The sequence below is a fragment of the Amborella trichopoda genome, chromosome 10, assembly GCF_054954075.1.
Source record: "Amborella trichopoda isolate Santa Cruz 75 chromosome 10, AtrichopodaSantaCruz75HAP2 v2.0, whole genome shotgun sequence".
NCBI lineage: Eukaryota > Viridiplantae > Streptophyta > Magnoliopsida > Amborellales > Amborellaceae > Amborella > Amborella trichopoda.
In genome coordinates, this window is record NC_142345.1 from 32,144,470 (window position 1) to 32,169,182 (window position 24,713).

A 24,713-nucleotide genomic window follows, 5' to 3' on the forward strand; every position below is an offset into this window, starting at 1 on the left:
GAAGGAAGCGGGGAGAGATCTATGAACAATCTACTCCCTCTTCTTTTTGGGCTTATAAATCTCAGATCTCACATTGCAGCCAGTTGCGCCATCTGCTAGCCCAAGTCTTTGAAATCCCCATTTGCTAGAAGAATCGCCATTTGATTTAGATGGTTCCTCTTCAAAAACGATCGCAATTTTCCCTCTTCCAGTTCAATGCTCTCACGAGTTCAGAGAAGTCACAAGTTGGCTCAGTTTCAATTTGGACTAATCAACTCTGTTGATGATATCCCTAGCTAACTCGTTGGTCTCAAACCCAAGAAGAAGATTTCCAAATCGTTAAAATGGAACGCTTGAAAACCACATAGCATTTCTTCTAGCAAACGGGGATGCAAGCTTCTGGATTAGTAAGGATGAAACAAAGCAATGACATATCCAAGACTTGAATCCGAATCAACGCATAAGCAGGCAAGAAAATTCACACATCATTGAGAGAACCATGAAGACTATATGGGTGGTTGTAACGCACAACTATATTAGCATAAAAGCAATTAGATATTTACGATTAACACATAATACAAGAGAAATATTGAGAGTTTTGGTGGCTTCGTCAAAAAGAGAAGGGACGAAATTTCACATTGTGATCACTGCTGCAGATGAGAAAACTGCTACAAGGATAGCTCATTCTATGCCTCGCCATTCATAACTTTGTATGTCATGTTGTCTGCATTTCTCTCACCTTTTTTCCATTCAGCCACTCGAACTACTATCCTCTTTTAATATAGTCGAGAAAGGTCCCTTTAGATACCAGGCTTTAAAAGATTTTCTTACCTCCAATCTCCAGTGAGCCTACGGTGCTGATTTTGATTTTGGGTTTCAAATTCGATTGCATTCTTCATAAGTCTTTTGGTCCCTGTTGAACTTTACGAGCTCGGTCACGCCACGACCCTTGCTGCATTGCAAACACCTACATGAAAACCTAGAAATGAGATTTTCCAGGTCCAATACGAGAGAGAGAGAGAGAGAGAGAGAGAGATTTCATACCCTTTCACTGATGATGTTCTCGGCAAATCCATTCCCTTTGGTATCTGATCTGTCCTCATCAGTTGGGGCCGGCGATCTTTCATCAGATAGGGCAGCAGAACCAACAGGTGCACCAAAGATGGCTTGATCATGAGCAGCCTCTATCTGGGCTTCTCTGTTGGCCTTTGAAGCCAAAGAACCAGAATTCAGATGGTGCAGCTTATAAGAGGTTGCACAAACAACATGCTCACGGTGTCTTAAATTCTAAAGAAATTCAAAACATCAAATATAACACATACCTCCATCGCAGCAAAGCGAAAGTTTCTTCCTGTATCAAGCCCTGCATCATCTCCACCACCAGCTGTGGTTTAATGGGAAATGAAAATTACTACCATGGGTACACCAGGTTCATGAATACTAAATAACGAAATCTATCTCAACTTGCAAAGGCTCTTGTTTGGCCAGGTCACAAGGTTTCACATAGCCAACAAAGGAAATAAAATTTATTCAAAGTTCTTATGCCCAGTAGCCAAATGAAAATATTTTTACACGAACATACAATTTTTTTTGCCTAAATACATCAACCAACAAGCAATCAGTTTATTTAAATTCAATAATTGTGAGACATACCTTCCACCTCCACATCATCACCATCAAGTGGAGCATCCTTGTCAAAATCAAAGCGCTCCCATTCACTACTCATGCCCTTCGCAGCATCTGTTACCACTGCACCACACAAGCCCCCACTAAGTTTTTCTTTTCTTTTATACTGCCTTTTTTTCCCCCTACAGTATTTGAAAACTTTGTGAGTCCCAGTCGGACTTGCAATTGGACAACCTAGTAACTTGGAACTGGCACCCTGCTCGTCCTGGATGAACCCGACTCCGGTGACCAGAGTCTACCCGGATCTGCATAAGTCCCCCTCCAAGTCTCCCCAGCTTCAGGTTTTAAAAGATGTTCTATGAAAAAAAAAAATCCTACTACTTTTTAAGACTATTTCTTTCTTTACACAATTTCATTAATTCGAGGAACTAACTACTCAACAATAAATCAAATGCTGCAGGGAAATGATCTTTACACTTCCATGAGGCAACATCGTCGTGCTCTAGTGCCTATAGAATCAAAGAATTTTGGCTGGAAACCCATCCCATTTCTGAGTTCAAATGAACAGCATTGGTGACAACAATTTGTCACATACTGGTGTAAACTATTTTCACCTCTTTCTCATAAAAGCATTCAAAAGAAACTTCTCAAATAGAAAAATGTATCCCATAACAATATTTGTCACCACAAAAAGTTCTCAGTTTCTACAACAGAAAAAAAAAAAAAAGGTTCTCAGTTTTTAAAACTCAGCCACTTCAAGTATCTTCCAAGCAAAGAACAATTTAGGTTGAAAGTTGAAACCAAGTCATTCCCATTAGAAGAGAGGATGATTGGAATGGAGACAAATGATAGATTTGAAAACCCTAAACCACCTACAAATCATGCCTAGTCATAGGCGTGTGAGAAATCACCAATCAAGACAGAAAAGTATAAGCATGTGTCAGGCACAATTAGAGAATACTGCATTCTCTTGTTTACAGCGTTGAAAAAGTCAGCCACCCAGCTACCTGGCCGATAATCCGCCTAGGCGAGGAGGTCTAGGCAGGCATGCCCAAAGACGCCCACCTAGGCAGGTAGGAGCACCAGCCTAGTGCCAACCCCTTGAAAAAAACAGAAACCTACATTGAAAACAAAAATAAATAAGGGCTCCTTCAGGCCTCTCTCTCTCTCACACACACACACACATTGGCATTGACCCATGTGCTCTCCATATATAAGACGAAGAAGATGGCCTCCAAGTGTTTAATGCAAGGCCTGTCTCTCTCGCACATACCATACACACACAAAGGCATACATGGACCCATATGTTCTCTCTTTATATGTAAGAAGAAAAAGAAGACCTCCAAGGAATTGGGCTTGGGTCAAGACGGTAGCAGCTGGGTTTTCATAGCACTACATCTCAAGTTTATTCCTATGTAAACTTGTCAAAGAAAAAAAAGAAGAAGATCTCCAAGTGTTCGATGAGATGTTGAGATGTTCCCCTCACACACACATACACACATGCACACGCACACAAGCTACATACACGTACACATACACAAACATACAAGGACAGATGCGCCCCCACCCCAAACCCTCCGCTTAAGGCCACCTAGGTATGTGGGCGCCCGCAGTTATGGTCCCTGGCTAGGTGGTCGCCTCCACCTTTTTGAATATTTCTTGTTTACTTATTATCCATAATCTCAGGTCAAATTTCTATACTGTTCTAGATATGTCTTTTGTTGCTCTGTCAGTATGCGCTTTCTCTGTTCATTGTTTCCTTTCCACTGAAAATTAATGCAATAGAATTTGTAAGGATATTGCTGTCTTTCCCACTAGGATGAACTTGTACTTATTGTTACTTAGGATCTTAAGTAATTTTCTCTCATGCATACGTACCCTATTTGGAGTTACATAAAATGAGAACATCAGATCATCCTCTCCACTCCAATTGGTCCGTATGATAACAATATACGAAACTAGTATTGTTCAGAGCTTCAGGCTGCTCATTATTTACACTTTTTTTTTTATACATGTTTATTCATTGCTCGTTTCTATTTTCATACACTGCAATTGTTTGAACTTTCATCATGAAATGACTCTCTCCCCAATCAGTCAAAGCTCTGGCTAGGGAAAGAAAAGAGAGGCGGGGCTAGGGAGGGTGGCATCGCACTATTCCATCCGAGGTTGCAGGGAAGGAGAGATTGCAAGCAGGGAAAGAAAGGGATTCGACAATTGATTAAACGGCCGATCTCACTCGAGATGCGCCGCCTCTAGCCAGTCAAGATATTAGTTTTTGTTGAGTGGGTCAACCATCCCTCACTTGCTCAGACATTTGCTTCCTGTCATTAGGACGTCTCTCCCCCCAATCCGGACACTGAAGAAGACAGAGCGAGAAGATATTGAAGAGAATCAACAGAGAATCCAACAGTTGGAGCTTTCAGAAGGAACTAAGAGCAGCAGTGTGGGATCTCCAAGGGTAGACTGTAAAGGATGAAGACACATCAATTTCTCTTAAATTTGGGTTGGTCATAATGAATTACAACTTCGTAGTTTTTTCCATAGTTATCTCAAAATATAAAGGTTAAAGTATAAGCATAACCAACCCCTCCCCCCCCCCCTTCTCTTCCTTGCAGGCAAAAACCATATATGAAGATCGATCATAGTTGTTGAGATTGGAAGAGGGACCAGGAGTGGGAGTGGGATCAGGATCAGGATCATAAAATATTAGAAGATCCCTATGGCTGGGAGCATTGTCCATGCAATGCATTTGTTAGGGATCTAGATCCCCAAATGTTCAGGAATTGAGAACCTAACCTTTTGGGGAACTCGCTTTAACCTCAAAGAACATGTATAGTCCAGGTCTAGGTATATTATTTAAAGTAGGGATCTCTTTACTATAGCTGCAAGTAATGTAACTATAATAAAAGTATAGCTAGCTGGCTGTAAATAATGAAAATCATCTATTTGGTTGTCTTGATCTTTAAGGTTGGGATCGAGATCCCTAATAGTAAGAACTAGGATCCCTAAGGATGTATTTGTTTGTAGGAGAAACTTTTCTTTCAGAAAGAAAGCGTTCCTAATATTATAGCAGTTCCCTGTTTGGCTGCGCAGGAACTGCTACAGTAACAGGAACACAAACTTTTTTTTCCCTTTTAAAATGGGAGAGTTTAAGTTCCTTGTGTGTGTGTGTGTGTGTGTGTGTGTGTGTTTGGACGGGGGGGGGGGGGTTTAGGTTTAAGTCCCGCAAAACAACTCTGCCTGGCCCTCTTTCTTTCTTTCTCGCGTTGAGCCGTAACCTGCCCCTTGCTTCTCCATCTTTCCTTCTCGCGTGGAGCCCTAAAACCAGGCCACAACTTCTCCATCTCGACAAGCTCTACAACAGGTAGCTCCATCTCTCTCTATTATCTCTCTCTTCTCTGATCTCTCTCTCCTCTGATGTCTCTCCTCTTAGCTCCCTCGCTTCTCCATCTTTCTTTCTTGCATGGAGCCCTAAAACCAGGCCCCAGCTTCTCCATCTTGACGAGCTCTACAACAGGTATCTCCATCGCTCTCTCCCATCTATGCTCTCTCCTCTCAGCTCCCTCGCTTCTCCATTTTTCTTTCTCGTGTGAAGCTCTAAAACTAGGCCCTAGGTTCTCCATCTCGACGAGCTCTACAACAGGTATCTACATCTCTCTCCTCTGATCTCTCTCCTATCTCCTCTGATCTCTTCTTCAATCTTCCATCTTTATCCCTCTCTAGAGGCTAAAAATTTCTCTACCCTCTCGATCAAGGTTAAACCTCTCTCTAGAGGCTAAACCCTTCTCTCTCTCTCTCTCTCTCTCTCTCTCTCTCTCTCAAATGGTGAATCGGAATACGGAAAAAATGAAGACCTCCGCTGATTTTCCTTGACTTTTGTACCATTGCTAGCCTATGGATTTGGCTATTCTATGGATTTCCCAGTTGTTCCTTATTGTTCTTTTTTCTTTATGGATGTCATGGCCAATTGTTAACTGTGAGTTGTATCCTATATTTAGATAATAGAAAAGAAGACCTCTTTCCATTGCTAAGGATGCATATCTTTATTGCATGGTTTTATATATCTCCCCCACATATTTTTTCTTGTCCATAACTAAATCTACATGTCTAACATTAATGTTACGAGTGCGGTTTTATTTCTTTCTTGGCATACATTTTTTCATTTCAAATTATATAAGCTTCCTTGTTTATTAAAATTATTTTTTCTGAAATTATTCTATAGATTTCCTAATTGCTCCTTATTGCTGTATTCTCCACTAAAGATGTTAAATCGTGCCCATTGGTTCATAAGATTGCTAAAGTTGCCATGCAAGAAATGGAGGCCAAACCTATAGCTAACATGGCAAAATTGGTCAGATTTAGAGACTTCTTCCTCTATGGAGGCAAATAATTTGTTCCAAGTTGGTCTATCTTCAAATGCATCCAAAGTCCAAAATTCCATCCCTACAATGTTCAATAAGAAGGACAAAAAAAGTAAGAGATCTAATTGTAGCAAGAATTTTAATTGCAAATAACATTTTCTCCAACTAATTGAATAGTCATGGCAAATTGTTAACTGTGAGTTGTATGCTATACTTAGATAATAGAGAAGAAGACCTCTTACCATTGCTAAGGACACATATCTTTATTGCTTGGTTATATCTCTGCAACATATTCTTTCTAGTCCATAACTAAATCACCAAATCTAACATTAATATTACAACTGCTGTTGTTTCATTCAGATAATCGATAAGAAGACCTTATGGCAGTTTTTTCTTTATGGATGTCATGGTTTGCTTGTCTGGGTTTCACCGTTGTCCCCATGGAGTGGACCAGCCTAGGTGCACCTTGAAGGACCCGCCTTAAGCAGGCCGCCTAGTCCACAACTATGTGTTTTCAGAAAAACATCCACTTAAGCGGCAAGGCAGCCGTTTTTTCGTTCATTGGTTCCTGTTACTGTAGCGTTCTTGCATAGCCAAATGTGGAACTGCTAAAGTATTAGGAACGTTTTCTTTTTGAAAGAAAAGTTTCCTGCAAACAAACACGCCCTTAGGATATGGCGGCAACTTTAGAGAGACCAGCATGGTAATAATACACTATTGACTTTCTCCATCAACATAGGACTCATGGATTCCACAAAGGCTAAAACTATGCCATGGCAGAAGGCCCTAGAAGGTTGGACCCTTTTTGGAATTTCTCCCTCCTCATCTTGGAAGGGAACTACAAGCACATTACTCAATGGGCCTTGGCAACCCAGTCATGCGAGTGGAGACTCAACGACCTGTTTTACCATATATCCTTCCTTTGCAAGCATCTCCTAGTGATATATTCGTCAATAAAGCAAGGGAGGCGAACCATGTGGTCAATGGGCTCGTAAAGGAAGGGCCAAGGGCTCTGCAAGGCCAAGGTATTGCCTACAACGACACTACACCGACAGCAGCAAATCCCCAATCACCTTCTGGTCACAAGTATGCTATCAGCTCACCTACCCTCTCTCTTCTCCATCCTTCCTCTCACACCACTATCTCCCTCTCTTAGCACTCTATCTCTCTCATCTCTTATTTGAAACATCATTTTTGTAGTAGTGGGTCCCATGTCTCTTATTACATTATGTAAAGCACCTGGATTGTGGGCTGCATCATTTTTTGGAAATGTACACTAAAAATATTTAATAATATACATCATAGTTGACGATTACAAAAAAAAAAATTCTGAAGGTTTGATTCATTATTGTGAAATATTCCGGAGTCGAATCCAGAAGATACTAGGTCAGAATCATGTAAAACTTGTAAAGGTCATTTGGATCCTAGGTAAGACTTTCCCTGTATTCACAATCCAGTATTAAAATTATCTCACAGAGCCTGTTTAGGGGTTTAAAGTGAACTTTGTCAAGATATGGTTTTCCAGAAACCTAAGGTAATTTTTATCTGGGTCATCAAAACAAGCCCTACTCACAGCATAATCACCATGTGTAAGGTGGGGCCCATTAGATCAACAACTCAAAACGTTAAAAAATAGGGTTTATGCAAGTAGGAGTAGGACGAAGGTGCCTAGAAAATACCCAAAACCCAGATTTTACAAACAGGTGAGTCCAACCCAATGTTTAAAAAAACGAACTAGAGCTCCGACACGCCTAGGTCCCGAGCTCAACTCCATCATAGAATTAGGTCCGACTCGGCCAAAAATAACAAAAGCATACTCTGGGATTAGGATATTTGCCTGATTTTTGGGCTTCTACCTCTGAAATCAAGATCTCAATCCGGTCCAAGTCAAATTAATTCCCAGTCCAAACAGTGGGAACGCAAAACCTGGGTTGTATCCAGATGCTATCCAATGGCATGTATCCAAGACCCAGTTCAAAATTACCCACCGTCGAAAATCCCAGGTTTTGTATAAAACCCTGGTATTTTTTTTAGGCTCAGGGCAAATGCCCTTGTAATGTCACGGATATCCAACTACATTGGCAAATTTGATGTTTATATGTATGGTGGAATTAGCACAGAGAAATGTTCTTTAAAAGCACTCAAGCAATATTTTATAGTTAATATAAATGATTGCAGCAATGAAACAAGCAGAGTGGTACCAAATATTCAAGTGACACCATAATTGTAATAATTCAGAGAAAATAAAGTACCTTTTTGGAATGAAAAATGCAACGATTTGGAAAATTAAATTATTTGGATAAAGCATGAAAGGGATTATATATGCCAATCACATCATGAAAGCCTCCAGTGAGATTCTTTCGTGAAAACTACAGAAAGACAAGCGGTATGATACCAGTTTGCGAAAGTTGAAGCTTCATCTTTGCTTTCACTCTTTCAGCCGGTGTCTGCCAACAATCAATGCAAGAACAATAGTATCATAACCTGGATGACGGCAACAAAACTTTTGAAGGACACAAGAAAATAATAGTACAGCAAAGAAACAGATGGTGGACAGAGTACCAACAATGAGGAGGCACCCAAGAAATGCCCTCCTTCCACGAATTTAGACTCGCTAATTTTCATTTTGATATATATTCATCAAGAAAAAAAATGAAATTGCAATTGTTTTATAGATAATACAATAGGAGTACATAACACCATAATTAAGAACTCGGCCCATATCCTTGAGAATGAATTGAAACTTCCCTAGGCCTTGTTACCAATGAAAGAACTACAAAAATTCAGGTTTGTACTATCTGAAACAAGTCATGACCACCCATGAATTCCATATTCAAATGCACTGAATCACACTAGCTTCACATACCAAGTTTTGACAATGAATATGTTACAAAGAAAGAAAAAACCAAGTGCCGACAGACGAGTACCCTCATGCCAACCTGTTTCTTAGACTCCCCAAATGTCTAAAGATCCAATTATCGTGCTCCTTCTGAATATGCCACAGAAAATAGGGAAAACACAGCAAATACAGCTTCATGGAATTTCTAAAACAACTGTTCAGACCTGGACTATTTTCCAAATAAGTCCAATAGCTCCAAATAATGGGAAACCCCAAAAAATATTGCAACCATCAACTAGGGCATTTCACTCAAGACTAATTGTGATTTGACTCTGCTTTCTTAAACAAAAGACTAGGCCCACTCGAATGTTGAAATTCTTGTCTTCAAATTTTGCAATTGACTTGTGCCTTCTGAGGATCCATGAAACACATAAGGTACAAATAGATAAAAAGCAGTGTCTCAAGCCCAAGCTGGTTTGTGAAACAATGGATGCAATATAAATAAAGAAAACAAGAAATGAATTGAGTTCGAGGAGAACAATGCTTTCTTCTCCTCCCAACAAGGAAAGCAAAGCTTGCGAACCAGAATGCCCAATGATCCTCATGGTCTCCATAGTGGCCTTGACCTTAATCTTCAACAGTGAGAAAGATGCCGTACGTGGCATGCCGGTGTATAGAGTCCATAGACCCCATCTGCTGGAAAAATAACCCCAATCCCCAGACCAACACCTCTATAAAAGCTACAATGAAACAACGATGTGAGCCTATCTCATCTCCACGACACTCATTATTATAAGAAATCAGGCCACAAATTACACCTCCCATTACCATCTATCCAGCAAAAAAAAGCCAACCACTCATCCCATAGTTCCCAGGAGTAATTCAGAAACCGAATCAATTTAGGAATCGGAAGCGCAGAATCGCCTCTGGCTGGAAGTTCATGTTTTTGGAATCGACATCCGTAAAAGAAGAATCGTGGGGGACAAGATAGAATCGAGATTCAACCAAAATAGAATCGAGATCCCTACATAGATGGAACCAAGACTCCTAGGTCTTTGGAATCGAGTTTCCGACCTAGTTGTAATCGACCAATATAAAATCAAGATTCCTTCATCTAATCGAGATTTCGACATCTTTGGAATCGTGATGAAACTGAGAGGGAAACAATGCATGTTTCAATGTCATTCATTGACCGACATGCTATACATGCATGTTTACATTATTTGTATTACATTATTTCTAATACGTTGGAGTTGCAATTTCTCCATTGGATCAAGTACAATGCATAATCAAAGAATTAAGTAGAGAACGCAGACCACCACTTTGGTTTCTATTCGTCATTAATCATTTCATGCCAAAAAAGACTACTCCTAGTAGCTTGAGATTGAACGTCTAGCTTGAGAAGTTTGATACCTTGAAAACTTCTAAACATCAGTTCTCAGAAAAAAAAAAAAAAACTAAAAGAAAAGAAAAGGGGAGAAGTGGTAGAATTCCGGCAAATGTGGAAACCAATTTCAACAAGTATAGAATCGAGAATCAGTAAATATTGGAAACAAGATTTTATAAGTGTTGGATTCGAGATTCTTACAGTAAGGAATCGAGATTCTAGACTTCAGAAAAACTAGTTCACTGAAGATTCTTAGTTGCAATTGCCGAATTGAGGTTCCAAACCGGAATTACAACCTTTGGTGATAACACAACTCTTAAAGGGCAGTGACAATTATAATAACTAACATACTACAAGCCTAGGTATTTAACTGTGACCATCAATGCCAAAAGCCATTACAAAGATTGCTTCATTATAAGCATTACTTACAAGCCCTAATTATCACTAATCAAATACAATAAATTGCCAAGAACACCTTCCTTATTTATCACACTCGACTTCTTGAATCACAACCTTTTGCTTTGGCCCGCATGTTTCAAAGAGCTTAAAATTGCACGAGATCCTACATCTCCCTAGATCATGAAATATTCCACCAGCAGCTGATCAAGCATGCTGGTCTCAAAAAGTCATTTGGAACAAACACACAAAAGATTATAGAGAATAAGCAAACCTACCAAAAAGAAACTATGACTAAAAGAGAAAACAACCAACGACTTTTAAGAGTAGAAAGCCCCATAGACAGAAAGAGGTGTTCATCTAAAACATCTCCATGACCATCTCTTTAACCAAACCTGGTAGATAGCAAAGTAAGTGAAAGACAAACAATAAGGAAAAAGAAATATGGTATGAAGTTTTGATTTTGGTCTAAGAAGGACAAGGACCTTAAAATTTCCCTTAACCCATCCCAAACCCAGGTAAAGGAGGTGGGTTGTGTTAGGTAGGCAGCCAATGTAAAACTTTGCCAAAACTTTCTATGAATATTGAATCTATTGTATCGGTTTATGCTAGGGTGTTCCCCATAAGTGACATGTTGTACTAGAACCCGAGTACAATAAGAAACAGGCAAGGGTTAGCTAAGGCATTCCCCATAACCAACACGTCGTAGCGCCACCCAATTGCTGTGAAAAATAGGCAAGGGTTCCTCCAACATTCTGGACAAACATGGGTAGAGAAGTTAGTCTAAGAGGAAATGATTCATCTTGCCACATGGAATGTAAGCACACTTACAAATAAGAAAATGGAGTTAGTGGATAAATGAGACACAGGAAAGTAAACTTAGCTTGTCTACAGGAAACTAAGTGCAAAGCGAAAAAAGCTAAAGAAATAGATGGGCATAAACTTTGGTATATGGGAAAGGATTATAACAAAAATGGCATAAGCATAATACGAGACAAAGATTTAAAAGATAAAGTAGTTAATATCAAGAGAGTAGGTGAGAGATCCTATTAATTCAACTTATACTAGGGGAAGAGATAATTAACGTAAGTAGTGCTTATGCACCACAAGTAGAACTGAACGATAGAATTAAAATGCAACTTTAGGAGGACATGGATGGACTAGTCCAAGACATAACAAATGGAGGTAGGACCTTTTTAGGAGGGGACTTAAATGGTCGTGTAAGGAAGGATATTAGAGGATTAGAAGGGGTACATGGGAGATATAGGTTTGGTGTAAGAAATGAGATGAGTGAGGCTATTCTAGATTTTACGACCTAGTAATAGCAAACACTTACTTTAAAAAGAAAGATGAACATTTAATAACCTACTAGTTGGATTTCGTGCATTGCACATAATAATGAAATATGAAAATACATAAAAAAAAATTGATAATTTAAAAGATCTTAGTAAAAATATAAAAATTAATCATGAATGTTGATAAATTTTAAACTTTACATTATATAATATAGATTTATTAAAAGTTTCCTAAAAGATACAAAATTGAATTTCTTCTTCGTGGTAAAGACAAAAAATTATTTTCTAACATTCTAAAATTTATAATTATAGTAAAAATTCGTTATGGCTAATTATGGATACATGATAATTCATAAAATTATATTCAAATTTTTGAATTGATGGTATGTATATCTAAAAAACAAAAAGTCAAAATATTTTTAAACTAAAGTTTATTAATTTAAAATGAAAAATTTTAATAGGAATTTTTAAGATGCATCAAAACTCCTAAATAAAATTAGGATTACGTGTGTTACACCTAAGAATGAAATATGAAAAATACATATAAAACAAATCTCTTCATATTATAGAGGATAATATTATTTTGCTGGACAACATGATCAATGCACTGGTATGATGATCGTACCATATCAAGATGACTATAAGCATTTAAAAATGCCACGATATGTACCATTCATGCAATAAGAGTGCTCAAATCATATGTGCCACAAATATAGAAAATCACGATTTTGTCACTCCAAAAACTTTGTTCATATTTAAAAGGAAAAAAGAAAAAAAATAGAAAACCTCTAACATGTTGAGAAATTACTTCGTTTCAATGCTCTCAACGATTACCCTTGGCAACTCTTGCAGTTTTGATAATATTTAATACGGTTTTCTAATGAAGAATCATTTTTCAAAAAATTTGCATACATATCTAATAAGATTTTAAATGTGGAGAGAGAGATCAAGTTGAGCGAGAACAACCAAGTTGAAAGACAAAAGGAGAGAGACCATGTAGAAAGAGAGAGAAAGGCCAGAGTAACTAACAAAGAGAGAGAGAAAAGCCAAGTGCTAGTTTGAATGTACCCAAAATTGCAATATTTTTGGATTGCAATCCAAAAATCTTGTGAAATAGATTTGAACCGTTTGGACACCCGCAAGATTTTACTAGATTTTTAGATTTAAATAAAAAATACTGCAGTATCAAGGCAAAAGTTACTGTAAAAAAAAAAAAATCAAAGTCAGACTTAAATTTTTTTTTACGAAAATGTGGCTCTCACACCCTATGCAAACCCCACCTTGTGATCCAACAACCAAAGCGTGAAACCTCATAAACCCCAAATCTACTCTTTCTAAACTACTTCAACCCAACATCTACTCTCTCTCTAAACTACTATTAGTGAGAGAGCTCCTCTTTCTCTCTAGAACCAATCTCTCGAAAGCTCATCGTTCTCTCTCTAGAACTCATGTCTTGAGAGCTCCTCTTTCTCTCTATAGAACCAGTGTCTTGAGAGCTCCTCTTTCTCCCTCTAATGGCATAAAAAATATTGCATTGCGACCTGCCACATGAATGGGAGAAACAAGCTAGGGTTTCCAAGTATCTTGTGTCGATGTCTGAGAGGGTTTCTAGGGCAGAGTCTTGAGAAGAATCAAAGCCTGAGGGCTTCACAATTTTACAATCGAAGCATTATAAAAAGACTGTTTTGAGCTTCGATGAAGCCATCCATGGCGGGAGTTCGGAGCTTGCAAAAAGATTTCCAAGATCATCTGGAGATTGTTCCAAAAACAATTGTTTTCAGAATGCATCCTGTTTTTACAAAAACAATCCCCTTTTGGAAAGTTCCTGTTTTTGCAAAAATAGTGGAGATCATCTGGAGCTTGCAAAAAGATTTCCAAAAACAATCCCAAATTTTATCTCTCTCTCATTATCATTCTCCACTTGTAAATTCTTTTTCGTAAAACGATTGTTTTCCACTGAGCTTGCGCCTCCTCTACCGGTAAAAAGATTTCTTTCCATTGAGCTTGTGCCTCCTCTACATGTAAATCCCCTTCTTGTTGAGGGAGAGAATCGCATAGTTTCCATTGAGCTTGCACCTCCTCTACTTGTAAATCCCCTCTTGTTGAGGGAGAGAATCGTAGAGAGAAAAATAGACTTTAACACCCAAACGGCTTTATAAGAAAGGAAAAATAGCTTGGTATTATTTGCAATTGGTATGTGAAAAACTGTAATCAATTTCTTTTGATTTGACATCCAAACTGGCCCTAAGAGAGGCCATAAAAACTTGAATACAAATCCAACAAAAATTCAATAAAATAACATACACATCCATAAGATAAAAGACATCTTTGATAAATTTTAAATATAAACATAAGAATAGACATGAAAAAAAGAAAAAAATTGAAATAGTTTTATTTAAATGAAATGCTGATTTGTTTAATATGTTACGGTTGAATTCATAAAAAAATAGTTTGAATTACATGAATAAACGTTTCACCATGAATTTGAATACATATCCAAAAGAAATCCAATCAATAGCTTTCTAATAATATAAATTAAAAATAAAATCTATACAATAAAATTAAAAAGGTTAGATGCATACCTTATTTAAATATGGACTTTGGATAAAATGAGAGAACGCCTTGATTAGTCAAATATCTAAGTAAGCCTACATGATACAATAAAATATATAAAAAAAAAGAAGGGCAAATAGTCAAATAAACATTAGATCAATTATTTCGAAGGTAAAAAACATAATATTGAAATGATATTCAACTACAAAGACGATTTAAAGCAAATAAAAAGAAATTATAAAACATTGTACCACACTAAGCGAGAGGTCAAATATCTAAGTTAACCTACATGAAGAGCAAATAGTCAAATAAAATATCAGATCAATTATTTCGAAGGTTAAAAGCATAATATTGTAACGATATTCAACTACAAACACGATTTAAAGAAAATAAAAAGAGACTATAAAACATTATACCACACTTCATATAAGCGAGAGGATATCTGCATAAGAATAATGCATCAGTAAAAATTTGGTCCAACATATAAAATTAATAAATCAAAATTCTATTTATAATACAGGAACTTCTCTCTTCTCAAATCTCTCTCATGTCCCCCTCTTTACGACTTCTCTCTCATGCCCCACTCAAGACTTCTCTCTCTTTTTTCTTTCTCTCTCATGCCCCCTCACGACTCCTCTCTACCTCTCTCTCTTTATCTTTCTCTCTCTCTCTCAGGCCCTCTCATGACTCCTCTCACTCTTTCTCACTCATGTGCCCCTCTCTTTCTCCTCCCACACCCCTCTCTTTGTATGAGACCTCCCTCTTTCCCTCTCAAGCTCTCATTCGACCCTCTCCTACCGTCTCCTCTCTTTCACTCTCTTCCCCCATGCCCCATATCTTCTCCCCCTTGAGCCTCTTTCATCTCCTATCTCTCAATTTTCATATATCTTTTATATTATATATGGACAATTTCAAAAATTTAAGATTTATGTATATCTCTCTCTTCCCCTACGTGAGTTCTTTCTTTTCACCCATATCACCTTAAATCTCTCAATCCCTATATTTTTTTCTATATTATAAATTTAATTTTTAAAATTTAAAATTTATCTTTTTCAAAAGAGATCATTTCTAAACTTATCGATATATATATATATATATATATATATATATATATATATATATATATATATATATATATATATATATATATATATATATATATCTCCCCCATGCCTCCTCTTCCCTCAACGTGAGCCTCTCCTAAAATCTCTCTCTACCCTCATTTCCTAAAATCTCTCAATTCCCATGTATTTAAAATCTCTCTCTACCCTCATTTCCTAAAATATCTCAATTCTCATGTATTTTTTTAGAAGATAGGATCATTGAGGAAGTACCACGGACTACTTTAAGGAGTTCTCTCTCTCTCTCCCATGCCCCCTCTTCCCCCACGTGAGCCTCTCCTAAAATTTCTCTCTACTCTCATTTCCAAAAATCTTTCAATTCCCATGTATTTTTTAGGAGATAGGATCATTGAGAAAGTACCACGCACTATTTTTTTTTTTTTGAGAGTTGTTAACATTGTATTACTAACAAAATGTGTTGGACTGAAAGCACCCTCACTGGGTGGCAATCAGTAAAAAATACATCAATCGATTACATGCAGATGGGCTTATAAGATTCGCCCTAAAGACAAGATTTACAGTGTGAAAAAGAAAAATAAAAAACTGAGAAGTGTCTTGGCATTTATGAAGGCAGGCTATCTAGAGCGGTTGTGGTCCTGAACAAAATAGGAGTTGGACCTGGCCTGGATATCCATATGTAAGTTAGCTCCCTCTTTTGCCAGTAGGTCCGCGAGATCGTTGGACGTCCTCCAAGTATGCTGCCATAAGACGCTCGTACCCCTGCAAAGGTGGGTAATTTCATCAAAAATGGAAGACAGTTGCCAAGGTGGGGGAGACAAGCCTCTTGCCCAAGAGATGGTGTTCAAAGAGTCTCCTTCCACAATCAGACAAGTGCCCCAGGATGGGTTTCAAAATCTCAAGCCCAAAAGAACGGCCGAAGCTTCAACATATTGGGAGTCAAAGGTCCCACAAGGTGCATAGAGAAGGTGAAGAGGACATTTCGCTGGCAATCTCTGAAAACCCCCCCAGCGCCTGAAGGGCATGGATTACCAAGAGAGCAGCTATCAAAGTTTAACTTGATGCTGCAATCTAGTGGTGGCTGCCAATTGCACGCTCTTGAGGGTTTTGAGGCCATGTGGATGTGGGCATTTTTCCATTGAGAGAGAAGGGTGTTCCTAGATAGGCCTGAGAAAGTCTTGTGGTTAGAAGTAGTGGTCAGCGAGACAACCTTGTGGAAGAGAGCTGGTGGTGCAAGGTAGGCACCGTTGAAAATTCTGTTGTTCCTTTCAAGCCATAAGGTCCACATGGTAGCAGCCACCGTGGCCTTCCATAAGGTTTTTCCAGCCAGGGGCCACTAGGCTTCAAAGTTGTAGGAGATCAAGGCTCTGACTGTGGGTGGCGAGACCCAATGGACACAAAAAAGTTGAAGCATAAGGGACCAAAGATTATGGGAAAAGGATTCCTCATCACAAAGACAGAGAGCACATCTACTGGGTGTAGAGAGACCTTGTTTTTGAAGTTGGTCGATAGTGAGGGCTCTCTGAGAGTAGGCAATCCAATTGAAGAACTGAATTTTAGGTGGGGCCATGGTGGACCGCACTTTTGACAAGATAGAAGTGGGGTTAAGGGGAAAGGTTGGGGGTTGGGTAAGGCTCTTGTAGAAAGAGGTAACAGTGAAAAGACCAGAGGGAGAGAGGCTCCAAACGATAGTATCACTCCCAGAAAGTGGGAGGAAGTGAGAGGAAAGGGCACCCAAAAGTTGTTAGAACAACATGCTTTCTTCATCCGAGAGGTTTCTACAGAAGGAGGGAGCCCAGGTTCTCCGTCCACCAAAGAGAGGCATTTCGTCGACGATGGTGGTTAATATTAGAGGAGAGAGAGAAAAGGGTAGGGAAGGCCTTGCACAGAGGGGAACTACCGAGCCAAAGTTCAGTCCAAAACTTGACCCTGCGGCCTTCTCAGGCATGGAATCTAAGGTGCCTTCTGAACTGAGGCAGTGAAGAGGCTAAAGACAGCCACACCCCTGATGCTCTGTGTTTTTGTATCCTCTTTGGCACCCACGTACCATCCTGTATATGGTATTTGCTGTGTAGCACCTAAGTCCAGAGGGAGTCTGGTTGAGTGGCATCTGAAACAGGAACATGAAGTAAACTAAGATGTTTGCCAAAGTCACTTAATGAGAGTAACTCTTCTTGCAGGGGAGAGGTATCTACCTTTCCAAGTTGCCAAGCATCTCTCTACATTGTCTAAAACTTGAGACCAGAGTCTCTTTTTAGGTTTCCCCAAGCCCAGAGGTAGGCCCAGGTAAGTGGAAGGGAGGTCTTCCACTTTACATTCCCAGTAACGGATGAGCGCAGCAACTTCTGCTTTTGACAAGGCAACTCCCATCATTTTGGATTTCATCATGTTAACCTTGAACCCTGTAGCTTTCTGAAAGCACAAGAGGAAGAGTTTGAGTGTGTCGGTTTCTTCCCGAGAGGCGTCAACGAATACGAGGGTGTCATCTGCATATTGCAAGTGTGACACCATGGGGCCTTGAGAAGTGGTAGAGAAGCCTGAGAGGAGGCCAAACTAGTAAAGGCAGGAGAGGGATCTAGAGAATACTTCCACGGCAATGGCGAAAAGGAAGGGGGAGAGGGGATCCCCTTGACGGAGTCCCCTGTGAGCAGGGATGTATTCTGTCAGTGACCCATTGATGAGGATGGACAAATGGGGGTGAGTAACAACCTCTCATCCAATTCCTCCATCGATTCCTGAAACCCATTCTCCCCATGGTTTCATCCAAGATGGACCAGTCGACGTGGTCGTCCGCTTTCTCCCAGTCTATTTTGAAAATTAATCCCGGTTTCTTGGCTAGGTGTCTCGAGTGGAGGCACTCATTGGCTACGAGGACCCCATCCAAAATCTGTCTATTTTGAATGAAGGCGGATTGGGAGGGAGATATAATAGTGGGGAGTACAAGCTGGAGTCTAGAGGCTAGGACCTTCGCAAGAATTTTGTAAGTTGAGTTCAGGAGGCTGATAGGGCAAAAGTCCTTGATTTCCTCTGCCCCTTGTACTTTAGGTACAAGGGCAATGAAGGTGGCATTTAGAGCTTCATTTTTAGGAGCTCTCTTTTTAAAAAGTATGATGAGTACCCTGCCTCTTCAAAAAGATGGATACTCTATCTCTTTCTCTTTTAAAAAAGATGGGTACTTTTGCCTACTCTCTCTCTCTCTTCAAAAAGAGTGAGGCATACTCTCTCTTCAAAAATATGTGTACTCTCTCCACGCACTATTTTTAGGAGCTCTCTCTAAAAAGTATGATGAGTACTCTCTCTTTTCAAAAAGATGGATACTCTATCTCTTTCTCTTTTAAAAAAGATGGGTACTTTTGCCTACTCTCTCTCTCTTCAAGAAGAGTGAGGCATACTCACTCTTCAAAAATATGTGTACTCTCTCTTTCTCTCTCTTCCCTTAAAGATGAGAATGTCTCCTACAACCTCTATGGAGTTAGGGTCCCTTCTTATTTTCTCAACATGTGTCCGCTCCTTAACTCTTGGTTAATAATGTAGTATAGATAAAAGCAGATAACATAAAAGACAGACAAACTTCTTCCTAGTTAAGAAGGTAAATCGACAATAATGTAACGACTGTAAGATTGTCATGGGAAAGAGTTTGACTACACAATATAGGCTCGTGGTTATGGACATCTGCATAAAGAGATGGAAGAAAAGGGGTGAAATTAACAGGTGTCCAAGAACTAGATGGTGGAATTTAAAAAATGAGAAAATAGAGTTATTTAGAGATAAATTAATTAAAGAAGGAAAATAGAACTCTGAATATGAGGTCAATATTATGAGGAATGAGATGGTTGACTTATTAAGAAAGTGACAAAAGAAGTTTTAAGAGAAACTAGAGGAAAAGAAATTTCAACAAGGAAACTTAGTGGTGGAGTGATGAGGTTTAGAGGTCATTAGTAAAAAATGATTAGGCTATAAAACTTGGTAATATAATAGAAATGATCAAAACTTAGATAAAAATAGAAGTGCTAAAAAAAATGCCAAACTATAATTACTCGAAGTGATTCGAAAACCGAACCGATTTAGAAATTGGAAGCACGAAATTGCCACCGGATGGAAGATTCTTGTTTTTGGAATCAGCATCCATACAAGACGAATCGTGCGAGATAAGATTCCTATTTTTAAGAATCGAGACTCGACCAAAATAGAATCGAGATCCCCACATAGATGAGAATCGAGATTCTAACTCTTTGGAATTGAGGTTCTGACCTAGTTAGAATCAACCAATATTCAGAATCTTTCATTTATGGAATTCAGAATCCAACATCTTTAGAATTGAGAGAGAACTGAGGGAAACAATACATGTCTTAATGTCATTCATTGACCGACATGTCATACATGCACATTTACATTATTTTTAACATCTTGGAGTTGCAATCTCTCCATTGGATCAATACAATGCATACTTAAAGACTTAAGCGGAGACCATTTTTTTTATATAATAATTAAGTAAAGAACATGGACCACCACTTTGGTTTCTATTGGTCATTTCATGGCAAAAAAGATTACCACCTTGTAGCTTGAGATTGAGTGTCAAGCTCAAGTAGTTTGATGCCTTGCAAACTTCTAAACATCACTTATCAAGAAAAAACAAAAACAAAAAAAGAGGAGGAAAAGGAGAGGGGGGATGGCAATAGAATTTCGATAAATGTGGAAACTAATTTCAAAAAAAGCAGAATCAAGATTCACCAATTGCATAATCGAGAATCAATAAATATTAGAAATGAGATTCTATGAATGTTAGAATCAAGATTCCTAAAATAAGGAATCGAAATTCTAGACTTCACAAAAAAGGGTTCTGTGAAAATTCCTAGTTGAAATCGTCGAATTGGTGTTCCGAATCAGAATCGCAACCTTCAGTGAGAGATTCGGGTAATTATGTGCTAAACAAATAGTAAAGCTAAACTTAAGATACATGATAATCTATACAGTAAACTGAGAATAATAAAAGGTGAAATACATGCCTTTAAATTAGAAAAAATGAGTAAAAAAAATGTAGGGATCTAGGCCATACTAAATGCATTACAAGTGAGGATCAAAAGGTCTTGGTGAAGGATGAAGATGTCAACAAAAAGTGGAGATTTCAAAAATTATTAAACACCGAACACAATGGGAACACAGCAGTAGAATGAACTGTTGGTATAAATGAGGATGGAGGTCATAGATACATTCATAGGATTAAGATATAAGACGTGAGGGAAGCTTTGAAGATGTTGCAGATAGGAAAAGCTTTAGGACCAAATGGTATCCCGATAGAGGTTTGAAAGCGCATGGAGGAAATCGGCATTGGCTGGCTGACCAAGTTGTTCAATAAGGTGTTGAAAACAAAGAAAATGCCAAATGAATGAAGGAAAAGTACTATAGTACTTATTTACAAGAATAAAGGAGCCATCATAATTATGCTAACTATCAAGGGATCAAACTTATGAGCCACACCATGAAGCTGTGGAAGAGCGTGATTGAGCAACGACTAAGGCATGAAACGAGTGTATCAAAAAACCAATTCAGTTTTATGCCAAGGAGGTCAACAACTGAAGCTATTTTCCTAATTAGGCAACTGATTGAGAAATATAGGGCAAAGAGAAAAGACCTCATAGTCGTTATCGATCTAAAGAAAGCTTATAATAAAGTACCTCGAGATTTAATTTGAAAAAGAAAGGAGTCTCCAGATACTACATCGACTTAGTGAGAGATATGTACAAGGGAGAGCTAACTAGTGTGCGAACAACTAATAGAGAGATGAATAAATTTTCAGTGACAACAGGTCTATCTCAGAGGTCAGCGTCGTGCCCATACCTCTTTTGTCTTAGTTATGGACGACTTAACTAAGCACCTAGAAGATGAGATACCGTGGTGGTGTTGTTGTTTGTGGACGACATAGTTTTGATTGGTGAGACCCAGAATGACGTCAATACAAAGTTAAAACTTTAGAAGGATGCTCTAGAATCTAAAGTTTTAAAATTAGTCTGACTAAGAAAGAGTATATGGAATGTAAGGTTAGTAATAATAGAAGGAAAAGTATATAATGAGACCATTTACCTTTGGTACAAGATGGTCACAATTAATCTTGACCATTGGATGTAAAATTAGGTAGCTGCATTTATTTCATTGACCAAGCTCAAAGTTCAAAAGAAATTTTCTCGAACTTTACGACACACTCAAGCTATTAGATTTCACATCAGATGGTTGTAAGTAATTATGACCTCCCTGTACTAAAGGTAAGTGGTTTCATTGTATACAATCCCATAATAGAAATAGATACGAGGAAGTAGTTAAGATTGATGGTCAAGAATACCAAAAAGATTGTGTTTTCGATATCTTGGGTCAATAATCTAGGAAAATAAAAAGATTGAGGAAGATGTCGCACATAAAAATAAAGCTGGGTGGGCGAATTGGAGATGTACAACCGGAGTTTATGCAATCGCCGTATTATCAATGAAGTTGAAGGGTAAGTTTTGTAGGACAACTGTGAGACTATCTTTGCTTTATAGGGGGAATGTTCGGCGATCAAGAAGCAACATATCATAGGATAAGTGTAGTTTAGATGAGGACGTTGAGATGAATGAGTGGCAAAACAAGAAGGGATATAATTCGAAATATATACATTCATAATAACTTAAGTGTGGCAACAATAGCAAATAAGATGAGAAAAGTAGACTTAGGTGGGCAGGCCATGTGCAACACCTGCTAGGAGGTGCAAGTCAGTTCAAGTGGAAAGCTCAAAAAAGGCAAGAGGTAGGACCAAAAAGACATGGTTGGAAGTAGTGAGAAAAGATATGAAGACTCATGATCTCACTTAGAGTATGACCCTTGAGAACAGAATGGCAGACCAAAATTCGTGCAGCCGACCCCAAATGTTTGGGAAAGGGCTTTGATGATGATGATAGTATAAAATTTTGATTTTCTTTCCTTCATGCTTGAAGTTTCCAACTTGATGTGACTATATAGACCATCTTGTATACGACATAATTATTCCACAAACTTTACACAACAGAAATACACATTACACATTATAAGCATTCTTAAGTAAGGCGACTTTGACAAAAAAATGAATGCTAAACTCTTCCACATATTAGAATAGGTGACCCATCAATTCAGTGCAGATTCCCAAGTTGAATAACAAACAAGTAGCAGCAACAGGCATTCCTCATGTGCTTTATCAGTGGCATGACATATTTACAAACTTCAAACCCATGTTACTAGAATATTCAATATATAGAAGGATTAAATATTTTACATGTTAAACACAGCTGCATGCCACATGCTTCTGGTGCATATCAAGAACTTCAGTTCATTGGGAAGATTTCATCAAAATGAAAGAAGCTATTGGTTTTTCAAGAAAGTGTTCATCAAAATGAGAGTGAGAGAAACTAACCATTTTCTCATAACCATTGATGAGTTTTGAATAGTCGACATTTTTTGAAGAATTTGAGTGCTTTGAAGTTACCCAGGAACCCTTTGCATCATGATTCTTGCTCTTTGCTCGACACATATCACCTGAAGTCTCTCCATTCTTTCTCTCTCTCTCTGCTCTAGGGGACAAACTCCGGCTTCTCCTCTCTCTCCTATGGTCACTTCTCTCTCTACTATGAGAATGTCTCTCTCTTTGATAATGCCTCTCTCTACTACGAGACCGATCACGACTTTCAGCCCTACCTCTCCTATGACTCCTCTCTCTGCTTTGTGACCTATTTCGATTATGTCTCCTCTCAATTCTCTCTCTACTACGAGACCTGTTATGACTCCCTCTCCTCTCACTTCTCTCTCTACTACGAGACCTTCGACGATTCTCGAGCCTATCTCCCTCTCTAAGACGACTATCTGAATTTCGATTGAGCTTGTTGTGTATGCTCTCTATGCGCAACTGCTTCTGCTTTGAATCTTCCAAGAATTTATCTGTGTTTGTGGCCTTCACAAAATTGCTTAGAGAAGAATGAGAAGAGGCTTGGAAAGTTGATTCACCAGAAGAATAACCAAGCCCTTGCTTAAACCTTGCTGCGCCCTCTCCTTTGCGAGTGAGCTCATCATAATATGATGCAGCTTTATCTTCCTCCATTGAAGCCCTAAATCATCAGGACATTATAATCTCTCTCTCAATGGAAACCCCAGAATATCACAAAGGCTGGGAAGACCTCTGAAAGAGACTCCCTCTATCTCTCTGAACAACAGAAGAACACCAGAAAACCTAGAGTCAGTTAACTGCTGGTATGGGCTTCTCTTCCTCCGCGGAAACCCTAGGAATTTAGAACCTTAGGGTTCAACTGCGATTAGACGACATCATAACTATGAGCTCTTCGGACATGGATTGGAGGGCAGAGTCCTTATGGCTTGTTTGGCTTCCTGGGTTAACAAAACCGGGATTTGAATCAACATCTTATTATGGCAGATATTTGGTTATGTTAAAACGTGGTTGCTAAAGCAGGACTGCTGGACGGCTTTCAATGGTAATCATCATCTTTTTGTGTAACCGGGTTTGTCATTATGGGTTGTTTGGTGCGTGAAAGTTCAACTTGAAAAATATTCACCAAAACAACATTTACATACGCATACCACCATTCAAAACATCGGATCGGGCCGACTAGTCGGTCTCCACTGATCCTATTATTCCGATCGATTCGATTATAAAGTGCGGTTTGTACTGAGTCAGGCTCTAAACAATGAAATTAGAGCCTACCCTTCAAATAGTATCAAGAAATGTGATTTCAATATTAGAAATTTTTGTGACACCTTTAAAATGTATTTTATATTTATTAAAAAAATTTAAAGCTTCAAAACTAGTGTCCATCGACAGATATATGAAAACTTGAAAATCTTGAAAATTGACGGTCCAAAAATGTATTACAAAATACACTATTTTCAAAACTTGAAATCCATTTTTTTCTCGTGTCTATGCATCTTGATGTTGAGATGATCAATTTGAAGATATTTGAGCATTAAAAAACCTCTTCTAGTGAAATTTTTGAGGTAGGCTCAAATTTGATTGTTTAGAGCCTCGGCTCTATATAAAAATTTTCTTTTTTTATATTGTCACTTAAAAAAGGCAAAAAACTAAATATTATAAGCATAATTGGGTTTCGGAGAAAATGATTAGGCACTTGAAGCGATACTTTTACAGTGATCAATATATAATAAATATATATTAATATTATATATAAT

General features: G+C 38.4%; 1 protein-coding gene across 13 annotated transcripts; it reads right to left on the reverse strand.

Moving 5' to 3' along the window:
- Window positions 1-492: 492 nt before the first annotated feature.
- Window positions 493-23,990, reverse strand: LOC18446741 (serine/arginine-rich splicing factor). Of its 13 annotated transcripts, XM_088848751.1 has the most exons (8): window positions 22,933-22,997; window positions 14,466-14,531; window positions 8,362-8,413; window positions 5,934-6,048; window positions 1,633-1,787; window positions 1,302-1,363; window positions 1,024-1,185; window positions 493-946 (listed from the first exon to the last, which is right to left on the reverse strand). In XM_088848751.1, exons 3-8 carry the CDS (start codon window positions 8,384-8,386, stop codon window positions 875-877), a joined length of 591 nt encoding a protein of 196 aa, XP_088704877.1. In that variant the 5' UTR covers window positions 8,387-8,413; window positions 14,466-14,531; window positions 22,933-22,997; the 3' UTR covers window positions 493-874. The 13 variants fall into 13 exon arrangements, 12 of the variants coding, with proteins under 12 accessions (XP_088704877.1, XP_088704879.1, XP_088704873.1 ...); XR_016041963.1 differs by lacking the exon at window positions 14,466-14,531 and having other exon boundaries at window positions 493-931; window positions 1,633-1,728; window positions 22,933-23,990; XM_088848753.1 differs by lacking the exon at window positions 14,466-14,531 and having other exon boundaries at window positions 1,633-1,728; window positions 22,933-23,990.
- Window positions 23,991-24,713: the final 723 nt, after the last annotated feature.